The 12,783-nt window shown below is 42.5% G+C and overlaps 1 protein-coding gene across 1 annotated transcript in view; it reads left to right on the top strand.

Moving 5' to 3' along the window:
* The first annotated feature begins 4,633 nt into the window (after positions 1 to 4,633).
* Positions 4,634 to 12,783, top strand: part of CCDC117 (coiled-coil domain containing 117) — a 9,466-nt gene continuing 1,316 nt past the window's right edge. Inside the window, exons 1-4 of the mRNA XM_012644157.1 lie at positions 4,634 to 5,003; positions 5,637 to 5,687; positions 10,303 to 10,527; positions 11,049 to 11,186. Coding sequence (XP_012499611.1) covers positions 4,822 to 5,003; positions 5,637 to 5,687; positions 10,303 to 10,527; positions 11,049 to 11,186 — 596 coding nt within the window. The 5' untranslated portion in view covers positions 4,634 to 4,821. The remainder of the gene's footprint in view (positions 5,004 to 5,636; positions 5,688 to 10,302; positions 10,528 to 11,048; positions 11,187 to 12,783) is intronic.

The following is a 12,783-nucleotide window of genomic DNA, read 5'->3' as shown; positions in this document are numbered from 1 at the left end:
AACTGGAGGCCATTATCCTAAGCGAAGTAACTCTGGAACAGAAAAATAAATGCCACATGTTCTCACTTATGAGTGAAAGCTAAACCATGGCTACGAAAGGACACACAGAGTAGAATAATGGACACTGGAGACATAAAAGTGGGGAGAGGATGTGAGGGATGAAAAATTACCTATGGGTAACAACGTACACTATTCGGGCGATGGGTACACCAAAGCCCAGACTCCACTATTATACAATATATACATGTCATGGAAGTCAACTTGAATCGCCTAAATCTATTGAAAGAAAAAGAAAATGAGAGAAAATCCAAACAGGTGGATGTAGAGATCAGGTAGAGAGTGGGAAGAGATGAAGAGGTAGGCAGGGAGGGATCCTGAAGGAATTTGAAGCCTGGTAAGGAGGTTAGATCTTCTCCCAAGAGTAACAGGGAGTCATGGAAAGGTTACAACAGCAGGGGAACATATCAGAATTAAATGGTAAACAAACCTCTCTGGCTGCACCGTGGCTAATGGGCTGGAGGGGCAAGCATGGCAGCAGGGAGACCAGTTAGGAGGCTCCAGCCGGCAAGAGATAATGGAGCCTAAGAGTTCATGGTAGTACATGAACTCTGCACAGTCTTACTTGCTTATATGGGGAAGCCACCCCTCACTGGGACTTGTGCACACAAACATACAGATAAGAAATAAGACTGGAGGAAGATTCCTAATAATAGAGCTTCTGCAGGATGATATTAGGTGATTTTTATTTGCTTCTCTATATTTTTATCAGCACCCCCACTAACTTTTTGCCAAGAACCTATGTTCATTTTATAACCAGGAAACATTTTTTTTTAAAAGGTAACAGATAAGATTAGCCAGTGTGTGTGTGCATATATACATATATTTGTGTGTATGTGTTAGTATACAATATACACATAAAAGCTCTGCATTTTCCCATTTCACTCTCACAACTGGACCACAGGTACTTACATGACTCTATATTACAGATGATATATATAATATATGAGGTCTTTCCAGAAAGTATCCAGCCATTGTTATATTACATTGTCATATTATATGGCTGTATACTTTCCAGACAGATCTCATACAAATCTAAATACAAACGTATAAAAAGGGAGTCATACTCTACATATTATTCTGACACTTGCTTCTTTTCTACCTAATTATATTTCTTGAATGTCTATCTAAATTCATTCTTCCATTCTTTAAAAAAAAAAAAATTTTTTTTTTTGAGACAGAGTTTCACTCTGTTGCCTGGGCTAGAGTGCTGTGGCATCAGCCTAGCTCACAGCAACCTCAAACTCCTGGGCTCAAGCAATCCTCCTGCCTCAGCCTCCCAAGTAGCTGGGACTACAGGCATGCGCCACCATGCCCGGCTAATTTTTTTTTTTTCTATTTTTAGTTGTCCAGCCAATTTCTTTCTATTTTTAGTAGAGACGGGGTCTTGCTCTTGCTCAGGCTGGTCTCGAACTCCTGAGCTCAAACGATCCTCCCGCCTCGGCCTCCCAGAGTGCTGGGATTACAGGCGTGAGCCACTGCGCCCGGCCTCTTCCATTCTTTAATTCACAATTCTACACTAAGTTACATATCCCTTATCAGGCAATGTACTAAAATTAATGATTTATTAAGTGGTTTCTATTTGCAGGTGCTCTTTACCCAGATTAAGTCAAGCATTGCTCACAACTCTGTCAATTGGATGCTATTATCACACCCATTTTACAGATAGGGAAATCAAGGCAAGTTACGGTCCCTACTTCTCTCTGCTATATGTGGAGCCACTGCTCAACCCCAGGTCTGAGAGATTCTAGATCCTCCCTTAAACTTGCAGGCTTTGCTCATGTATTGAATTCCCTGGAAGAAAGTGCTTTGAGGGAATCAGTGAAGCATCACCATAGCATGTCTGAGAGAGACCTTGGGGCTTCGGACCCCTAGAAGCAGAAGACAGAGGATTATTGTGCATTGTCTCCTATGCTAGCCTGGGAAGAGTACCCACAGAACTTGACAGTGGGCTCTGAGAGTACCTTCTCCTCTCAGTTACAGTCCAGTCCTGCTTCTTTGAGGTGACTTCCAGTTCACCTCTCATGGGATTGGTGGGTCAGAGATATACAGACACTACCAGGGGTGGGGAACCTGCAGCCGTGGGGCCACATGTGGCCTTCTGGATCCTTGAATGTGGCCTTTTAACTGAATCCAAATTTTACAGAACAAATTCTTTTATTAAAAGGGGTGCAGTAGAGAAAGATGCTTTTCTTGTCTCCTTTGATGCTTAAAAAAAGAACAATCTTGAAATCAGAAGGCCACACCTGGCCTAGAAGGATATTTTTTAAGGTGAGGAATGAGAAGACTATTGGTAGAAATGACCTTAGAGGCTGGGTGCGGTGGTTCATGCCTGTAATCCTATCCCTCTGGGAGGCCAAGACGGGAAGATTGCTTGAGGTTAGGAGTTGGAGATTAGCCTGAGCAAGAGCAAGATCTCATTTCTACTAAAAATAGAAAAATTAGCCAGGCGTGGTGGCACATACCTGTAGTCCCAGCTACTTGGGAGGCTGAGGCAGGAGGATCGCTTCAGCCCAGGAGTTTGAGTTTTGCAGTGAGCTATGAAGATGCCACAGCACTCTAGCCGGGCAACAGAGCTGGATTGTCAAAAAAAAAAAACAAAAAACAGGAAAGTATCTTTTCTTTTCTTTTATTTTATTTTTTTCTCCTTTTGAGACAAAGTCTCACTCTGTTGCCCGGACTAGAGTGCCGTGGCATCAGCCTAGCTTACAGCAACCTCAAACTCCTGGGCTCAAGTGATCCTTCTACCTCAGCATCCCGAGTAGCTGGGACTACAGGCATGCGCCACCATGCCCAGCTTATTTTTTCTATAAATATTTTCAGTTGTCCAGCTAATTTCTTTCTATTTTTAGTAGAGACGGGGTCTCGCTCTTCCTCAGGCTGGTCTCAAACTCTTGAGCTCAAACAATCCAACCGCCTCAGCCTCCCACAGTGCTAGGATTACAGGCGTGAGCCACCGTGCCCGGTCAGAAAATATTTTTTATACCCAGTTGAGTTAAGCAAGGTATTACTTTAGGGAGGCAAAACTGGATTGTAAATGCCACTAAGAAAACTGAAACCTAATCCATTTGATTGGATTAGTCAAAGGGAGTTCATTAGTTTTTTCTTAGATCATCTCAAGGGCAATGAAGATCGAGGAGAATGTGGAGAATCTGGAAACATTTTACAAATAAGGCCCATAGAACTTGCTAACTGATTAGATATGAGTGTGAACAAAAAGGGACATCAATGATGATGACTAGTTTTTTGGCTAGAAAGAGAAAACCATCTTCTGACAGGTGAAACTGACCTGCTATCACTAATTAGGCTTGGCGTCCTCCTGTTAAACATCAATAATTTCACAGAACATCATCAAACAAGGATACTCTGTGACCTCCTAAATTGAGATAAAAACAACACTACTTAATCATGTCTGAACACAGACAAAAACATGAACATTGTCCAAAACACAAAAATGGCCAAACATCCCCCTATCCTGGCTAATATGAAGGACTGTTGCTTCTTTACCAATGACAGGTTTAGCCTCCCTTCATTCCTCCCACCTTCTAGAAAAGACTGGCTAAGATACCCAATCACAGATTTATTCCCGCTTCCTGACAGTATTAATTCCAGAGCAAAGTTGCTTTCTTGAACTTTCCCCCAAATCTCCCAACACAAGCCCAAATCCTATAAGAAGCACTTTCTAACGTCTCCTTAAGGACACATTCCTTCACTGCAATGAGTCAATAAATTGGTTTTTTTTTTTTTTTGAGACATGGTCTGGCTGTGTCACCCAGGCTGGAGTGCAGTGGCATCATCATAGCTCACTGCAACCTCAAACGCCTGGGCTCGAGCGATCCTCCTGCCTCAGCCTCCCACGTAGCTGGGACTACAGGCGTGCGCCACCATACTAGGCTAATTTTTCTGTTTAGTAGAGATGGGGTCTTGCTCTAGCTCAGGCTGGTTAATCTTTATTCAATTATGCACAGGTGTGTCTGGGTGGTCTTTGGCTGAAGGGCATTGATATTAGCATAAGCAACTTAGATTGGATGATGGTGCCATTCCTTGGCATGGAAAAAGTAGGGCATGACCAGTGGTTGGGACTGACCAACTCTGCAAGCCAATCTGCCAACCCCTGGCAGCAGATGCTGTCAACTGTCTCTGGGTGCTCCAGGCCAGTACTTCTCACAGCACTAGGTTACTGATCCTCCATGCTGTTCCCTCTAACGCATCACCAACTTCATTTACAGTAAAACTGTTTTATTTGTATTAATAGATTCATTTATATTAATAGCTGATATTTAATGAGTGTATACTATGTGCCAGGCAGTGTAATAAGGGCTGTAGATGTTTTAATTCATTTACTCATATCAACTCTATGAAGGTAGGTACTATTATTATCCCATTTTACTATTGTGGAGACTGAGGTACGGAGAAGTTACATAACTTGTGGAGTGAGGATTTGAACCTTGTCATATTCTGGGCCAGGCGGAGCCATCCTCAAGCCCTGGCAAAGAAATCTAGAGGCAGCCATCTTGTTGTAGTCTGCAAGGACTGCAACTCCCGGCATCCCTCGCGGCAGCGGTCCTCCACACACAACAAATCCCGGCATGCCCCTGGGCGGCCCAGGGTGGAGGGTTCTAGAAGGTGTGACGTGGGGTCGCGAGCGGGCTCCGGAGTGGGCTCGGAGGCGGGCGCCTCTCAGCTGTTGCCGTGGCCGCAGCTGCCGGACCTGGGGACGCGGGTAGCCGGGGTCGCGATCGTAGCCTCCTCGTCTCGCCGGCCATGGCCGCACTGGGCCGGCCCTTCAGCGGCCTCCCCCTGAGCGGCAGCTCGGACTTCCTGCAGCCGCCGCCGGCCTTCCCTGGCCGGGCCTTCCCGCTGGGGACGGACGGCGCCGAGTTGGCCCCGCGGCCGGGACTCCGCGCAGTCCCGAGCAGCCCTGGCGGGAGCGCAGCGCGCGGACGGTGAGGAGCCCGGCGGGCGGGCGGGCGCGGGCTCGTTAACTCTCCCCACGACCTTCCGCGGGAGGCTTCTCAGCCCAGTGTACAGATGAGGAAACTGATCTCCTGAGACGTTAACTGTAAGTTGTCTGAGGCTGTACAGCCGGGGACTCCGCTTCGAACCTCGCCCCGGTGCGCCGCGGAGGAGTGAGACTTTTCCAATTGGAACCCGGGCGACTCGAGCCCGGTGTCCCCTTAGCGTGTGCCGCGCTCTCTTTCCAGACCCCGGCGCGGCCGCTGATGGTGACAACTTTCAGTGCCTCTCGGACACTCAGGTCGCTCATCCACAAAGCGAGGGACAGGAATGGGTCCTCCTAGTTTGGGCACAGAAATAAAGCGCCTGCGCCGAGAACGTTTTCCCTACACTGGTCCTCCCTAATCTATTTCCCATTAACTTGATAATGGCAAGTTTAGATTTCAATGTCTCCTTATGTCGGGACCACTCGACATTACCTGGCTGACCTTGTGACCTATATCTATCCCACTCGGCAAAGAAAGGGACATTTGGAATGTGGGGGTGAGCAAGATTATTGGAGCAAGGAACAAGAGATGCTCAAATTTCCCCATTGACTGATTTTTGTTTGTCTGTTTCAACAGTGTTTCCGTTCACTGTAAAAAGAAACACAAGCGAGAGGAGGAAGATGATGAGTAAGTTTCAGGGGCCGTTTATTCACATTGTGGCCACTGTTAATTTAACCTATGTTATATCCTAAACTACTTGTTTTAATTGAAAAAACATTTGGCATGTATCTGGAAGGAGGCACAAGACAGTAGTAACATCAGTCGTCTTTTAGACAAAGTAACTGGGTGGCTGGCAGACAGGTCAGGGAAACTTTTCACTCTAGAACCAGTTGTAATGTTTGAATTTTGAACCATATTACTGTTACGTGCACAAAGTAAAAGAATTCAAAGGATACATATTGAAATGTCTTGTACTCCGCAGGAGCAGTCTCCCCAGAGGCAACCCATGTGACCTGTTTCCTGTGTTTCCTTTGGAAGATAATCTAAAAACTTACAAGTTTATAATTGTATATGGCCCTGGTTTTTTACGTTTGTAGAAAGATACTGTTCATAACTGTGCAATACATTATCTTTTCCTTTTACTGTAGCTTGTTCCCATATCAGCACATAACAATTTTACCTAATTTCTTTTCAACAGTTGAATGGAATTCTCTTGTAGGACTAGGTATAGATAATTACCCAGTCTCCTATTGATGTATTTTTAAGTTATTTCGAATCCTTTGCTATTGCAGATCTACCACGATCATTCTTTTGAAGTTCTTTGTATATGTTTGCAAGTAGATGAATGGATTCCTTAATGCAGAATTGCTGGGTCTTAAAGTGTGTGCATTTGAAATTGTGAACAAGAGTTTTTGCCAGTTTATTCTTATTAACATTGAGAATGCGTGTTTCTCCATCTTCTCACCACAACTATTTTCAAATTTTGAATCGCTGCTTAAATGATAGGTGAAAAATTGCATCTCATAGACAGGCAGTCTGATGGAAAGTAAAAGAATTCCCCACAGAGGATATCCAGATGACCAACCAAGTGAGAAAGTGTTCAACCTCATCAGTCATTAGGGAAATGCAAATTAAAACCACAGTGAGATACCACTCTACCCTCAGATATTGGAGTGCATGTGGAGCATCAGGAACTCTTACTAAACACTATGGGTGGGAGTATAAATTGGTGCAAACACTTTGGAAAACAGTGTGGCATTATCTAATAAATTTGAAGGCACCTTTTTTTTTTATTTTTTTGAGACAGAGTTCCCATCTGTTGCCTCTGTTGGAGTGCAGTGGTGTCATCACAGCCCACTGCAACCCCAGACTCGTAGGCTCTCCTGCCTCAGCCTCCCCGGTAGCTGGGACTACAGGTACGTGCCACCACACCTGGCTAATTTTTCTATTTTTTGGAGGGATGGGGTCTTGCTCTTACACAAGCTGGTCCTGAACTCCTGGCTTCAAGCAGTCCTCCCACCTTGGCCTCCCAGAGTGCTGGGATTACAGGCGTGAGCCACCACAACGTGCAGCCAGAAGGCACCCTTTGGGCCAACAATTCCCCTCCTGGAGAAGTTCATACATATGTATACCAGGAGACACATACAAGAAAGTTCACCCCTATAATCCCAGCACTTTGGGAGACTGAGCAGGAGGATGGCTTGAGGCTAGGAGTTGGAGACCAGTCTGGGCAACATATTGAGACCCTGTCTCTACAAAAAATTTTAAAGATCGGCCAGGTGTGGTGGCATGCGGGAGTATCCCTTGAGTGCAAGTCTTTGAGGTTTCAGTGAGCTATGATTGTGCCACTGCATTCTAGCCTAGGCAACAGAGTCAGACCCTGTCTCATAGCATTCTTGTTCAGAATGGCTCAAAACTGGAAACAACTGAAATGTGTCCAACAGTGAAATGGGTAAAATAAATTATAAATTCATGCATTGGAGTTCTATACAAGAAAAACAAAAACACACTACACTTACCAACATACTGTGTCTTGTAAGCATATTAAGAGCAAAAGAAACATCACAAGAATGCATATAGTATAATTTCCTAAATAGAAAGTTCAAAAACAGGCAAAACTAAATGTTTAGGAATACATACCTATGTAGGTGGTAATGTATTTTTTTAAAAAAGGAAATAATTATTGTAAAAGATTGAGAGTCAAGTGTTTACCTCTAGAAAGAAAAGGGAATAGATTAACATTTGGGGATGCAGTGTTCTTTACCTTAGATGATATTTTCATGGATGTTTGTTTTATTATTCATTAAGTTGTATGTTTGATGTATTTTTATGTGTGTAGGATTTTATAGTTAAAAAGGTTAAAGAAATTGTATCACTTTTAATTTGTATTTGTTCATTTTGTAATTTTATTTTTTTTTAGAGATAGAGTTTGGCTCTGTCACCTGGGCTGTAGTGCAATGGCACAATCATAGCTCACTGCAGCCTCCAACTCCTACTCCCTACCCCTGGCTAATTTTTCCTATTTTTTTTTTTATAGAGACAGGGTCTCACTATATTGCCCAGGCTGATCTCAAACTCCTGGCCTCAAGTGATCCTCCTGCCTCAGCCTCCAAAAAGTGCTGGGATTACAGGCGTGAGCCACCATGCCCAGCGTGTATTTGTTCATTATAAGTGATATTGAACATCTTTTCATTGAGCCATTTGCATTTAATTTTGTGTGAATTTTATATGTTTATGCAAATATTTATTGGTTTATTGGTCTTACTGATTCTTAAGAAGTCTTTAGTAAGGAAATTAGCAGTCTATTATATGTGTTGCAAATGGCTTCTTCAAATTTGTCCTTTGTTAACTTTGTACAGGCTGTTCTCAAACTCGGGGCTTGGTCAATCCTCCTATAGGCATGTCCCACCGTACTCAGCTTATTCGCTTTTCCTTAGCTATTTTTTTTTAAATATATATATGTATAAATATGTAACTTTTTTTTTTTTTTTTTCTTGAGACAGGGTCTCATTCTGTTGCTCAAGCTAGAGTGCAGTGGCATCATCATAGCTCATTGTAACCTCAAACTCCTGGGCTCAAACAGTCCTCCTCCCTCAACCTCCCGAGTAGCTGGGACTACGGATGTGCAACACCATGCCTGGCTAATTTTTTCTATTTTTGTTAGAGATGGACTCTCGCTCTTTTTCAGGCTGATCTCGAACGCCTGACCTCAAGCGATCCTCCCACCTCGGCCTCCCAGAGTGAGCCATCTCGCCTGGCCAACTTTATTTTCATTTTTCCAAAACATCACATACTTTAAAACTATCCAAATATTACAGAAGTATTTGATGTATAGCTAGACATTCTTAATACTTTCTTATGAATTAAAACTAATCATAAATGATACATTCTGTTTAATAGTTGATTCTGATCAAAAATCTAGGTTTTTGGCCGGGCGTGGTGGCTCACGCCTGTAATCCTAGCACTCTGGGAGGCTGAGGTGGGCGGATTGTTTAAGCTCAGGAGTTTGAAACCAGCCTGAGCAAGAGCAAGACCCCGTCTCTACTAAAAATAGAAAGAAATTAATTGGACAACTAAAAAATATATAGAAAAAATTAGCCGGGCATGGTGGCGCATGCCTGTAGTCCCAGCTACTTGGGAGGCTGAGACAGAAGGATCGCTTGAGCCCAGGAATTTGAGGTTGTTGTGAGCTAGGACGCCACGGCACTCTAGCCCTGGCAACACAGGGAGACTCTGTCTCAAAAAAAAAAAAATCTAGGTTTTTGAGAGCCTTATTACATGTCAGATTTTATATTGCCAGAGACTTTAACATTGGTTTTCAGTCTTAATATGGAATGGAAATTTCCCCTTGTAAAATACATGCCACTTCCTTTGACCCTCAGTTTAAAGAATCAGGCTGTGGTAGCCATTAATGATTATTTTGGTCATAGAGCTGTGTTCTGGTTTTGAGATGGTACTTGCTTATGCCTGAGCAATGAAGTGCTTTTTGTTGTTGTTGCTTAAAAGAGACAGAGTCTCACTCTGTGGCCCAGGCTAGAGTACAGTGGCATAATCATAGCTCACTGTAATTTCAAACTCCTGGGCTCAAGCAGTCCTCCTACCTCAGCCTGGCAAGTAGCTGGAACTATAGGCACGTGCCACCACACCTGGCTTTCCAAATCTGCAGAATAAAGAAATTAGATTTGATGCATTCTAAAGTTTCTATGAAGTGTGAATTTGTCTAGGAAGTGAAGACAATATGTTGCAAGGTGGGAGGAAAGCCGACCGCGTTATTGGTCGGGGACTGATAGAGCCAAATGACAGCTGCTGACATTTTGGAGGGGACCAAGAAATCAGTGATACCACCACCACCTGTAGTACTTGGAACAAACCTGATGAGGCGTACATTTTTGTTCTACAGGAGTATAGGATGGCTGCCAGACCATCCCCCCATGTGTTTGATGGAAAAGCAGCAGTAAAACAAAATATGGTTGATGTTGAATTGCTATTTTTGGTTTCTTCACTTCCCACTTGATCTTTCCAGAGCCAAATAAGTAGGAATGATTTTAAGTTCTTAAATTGAACCCTTATAATCTGAAAAGGTGAAATCTTGCAGGTGCAGCCTAATTTGGTGAAGAGCAGTAGAAGAAAACATCTGTGAGAATAACAGGAAAAAAGTGCATGGTTTTCCATCTTGTAATCACACTGTTCAAAAAGCTAAAGTTTTTCATACAAAAATTTAATTAGAGATAGAGATGATATAGATTTCATTTATATTAGTTGAGGTTTTTATTGAATTTTCTTTTTCTTTTTTATTTTCCAGTTGTCCTGTAAGAAAGAAAAGGCTAATTGAAGCAGAGCTCTGTGGTGGTCCTAATGACTGGATTCTTTGTGCACATCAGGGTGTGGAGGGTCATGGAGCAAATCCGTGCGCTAGTGGCCTTTCTGTACCTGGCATGTTAGATGTTGTTTGTGAAGAAATGGATCAGACGACTGGAGAACCACAGTGTGAAGTTGCCCGACGGAGGCTTCAGGAGATTGAGGACAGGTAAATGGGCAGTGCCTATGGCTGGTTTGTTGCTGTTCCTTTGTGTCTCCTCTTTTTCCTTTTTTTCTTTTTTCTGTCTCTCTGGAGAATCTACTCTTTTAAGCTAGTCTTATTCATCATTTGATGATACCTTGATCCTCAACCTCTTAGAGAGACTTTAGAAATCAGGGAATTCAGAGTGTATACTTTTGAAGTGAGTTCTTCTCATAATACTGTATTAAGCATTTTAACTTACTACCCCTGAATATTAATTTTGGGTTTATGAGATGGTTTTCTGGGACACATTCTTCAAAATGATTGCTTCCTATGTGAAACTTTTTTGTTAAATGAAATGTTGAATAACCTTCTGTTTATACTTTTTTCACCCAGGTATAGTCTTATTTTTTAATTGGTCTTTTGCAAGTAGCACCTGTTGCTTTTATCCTTTTTTTTATTTTTCAAATTTTGTCCAATTACTAGAAGAATATGTAATACCTTGACTTAAATATTTTTCTTTCTCTGCATCTGCTGCCTTTATTTAGGATAATTGATGAAGATGAAGAAGTTGAAGCTGACAGAAATGTTAATCATCTCCCTAGTCTTGTCCTTTCTGATACCATGAAAACTGGTTTGAAAAGGGAATTTGATGAAGTCTTTACAAAGAAAATGATTGAGTCCATGTAAGTTTTGGTACTTGGTTTCTATTTAATTATGATCTTGGAGGAAAAACACAGTGTCTAGATACTGTCCTTCCTATATCCTAGTTAGCTCTTCATCTCCTGATCATCAGGCAAGTTAAAGCACAGTAGATTTTGTATTTAGCCCAGGTTAGAGAGAAGCCTTTTCTTAGTTCATTGGGGATGAGCAAAATGTTTGCAAGCGGGAGTTTGAATTATGCAGGAGTGGCTTCTTGCCTACTTACCCCTTGATTCTGAAGTCCTGAAATGCACTTCGGTCTAGTATTTGGGAATGGGATGACTGGTAAGAGAGAGCCCATTCACTGAAATTCTTGTGATAGCATTATAGGAACCACATTTCAAAGCCTCTTTTTTTTACCTGGCTCTCTGAGTTATCCAGGAACACCATTGTGACTTAGGAAACAAAAAAATATAAGTGTCTCAGCAGTAAGATCATATTCTTGGCTCATAGCATAGTCCCTCAGGGCCCTTAGCAGAGCTATTTTGCTCTTAATTTAATAAGCTCAGTTACCTGGTTTCCTAGATCATCAGAATAGAAAGAAACATCAAGTGAGAACCGAACAAACAAACTCCTAATAAGGAGTTGTGACTACAGTGTGAGGACAAGAGAGGAAACTGGAAAGCAAACACAGGAACCTAAAAAGCATAGTGGCCTGAGGCCCATTAATTTAAGAACTAATGATTAGTCCTGTAATTCTATAGTCCCTGAGCCTACATGATCTCAAGTCATCATTATCTGCTTTGTAAAATCGGGAAGTTATAAAGTGCCATTTAGCTATTGCCTAGAAAAGACTTTAGAAAGACTTGGTACTCAATGAGGGTAAGTTTCAGATATCTGAAAAAGCCTCTTAGGACACCAGTCCCGGTGAAGCCAGGTAGCTAAGGCATTATTGCCTTTGGACACAATGGAAGTGATTTGTGCTCAGAAGTTCTGGTGTTGGATCACAGAGGTTTTGCTTTTAGCATCCTAGCTTGACCTTATAATTAACTACCCAGCCCTGAGGATGGGTAAATAGTTTGGCCAAAAGTAAGCAAGTCACACAACCCTCCAGCAGAAAACATAGCATTTTCTCTCTTGGTAGTTTTCCAGAAGCTTTCCTTTGGGGGTGTTCTTCATTGTTTTGTGTTTTATTTTTGCCTTACTTGCCTCTGGGTCCCAGAAACCATCACTGCCTTGGGGTGGGAGGGAGGGGTGTCTGTGTGCACAACACAGTCATTCTGCCTTAACTGCAAAGCTTTACACTTCATAGCTATACTAAGCAAAAGGCAGCTGAGACACTTTTAATGTATTTGTCCAGTGTTTTATTTTCATTTATAATGATTTAGTACAAGATAGCTGCCCATGTCTGCTAATATTAAGCACAACCCCAAGAAAAATTTGTAATATTAAATTAAAACAAGGGCTCTATTTTTCACATTGGATGTTTAGATTAATTCTAATTGCAGAATCAGAATATCCAGTTGGTTTGGTTAAAAATGCATGCAGGGCCAGGCGCGGTGGCTCACGCCTGTAATCCTAGCTCTCTGGGAGGCCGAGGCGGGCGGATTGTTTGAGCTCAGGAGTTTGAAACCAGCCTGA

The sequence above is a fragment of the Propithecus coquereli genome, unplaced genomic scaffold (assembly GCF_000956105.1).
Source record: "Propithecus coquereli isolate 6110/MARCELLA unplaced genomic scaffold, Pcoq_1.0 Scaffold206, whole genome shotgun sequence".
In the NCBI taxonomy this organism is placed as follows: Eukaryota; Metazoa; Chordata; class Mammalia; order Primates; family Indriidae; genus Propithecus; species Propithecus coquereli.
The sequence above is the reverse complement of the archived record's forward strand: the minus strand, read 5'-3'. Positions and strand labels throughout refer to the sequence as shown.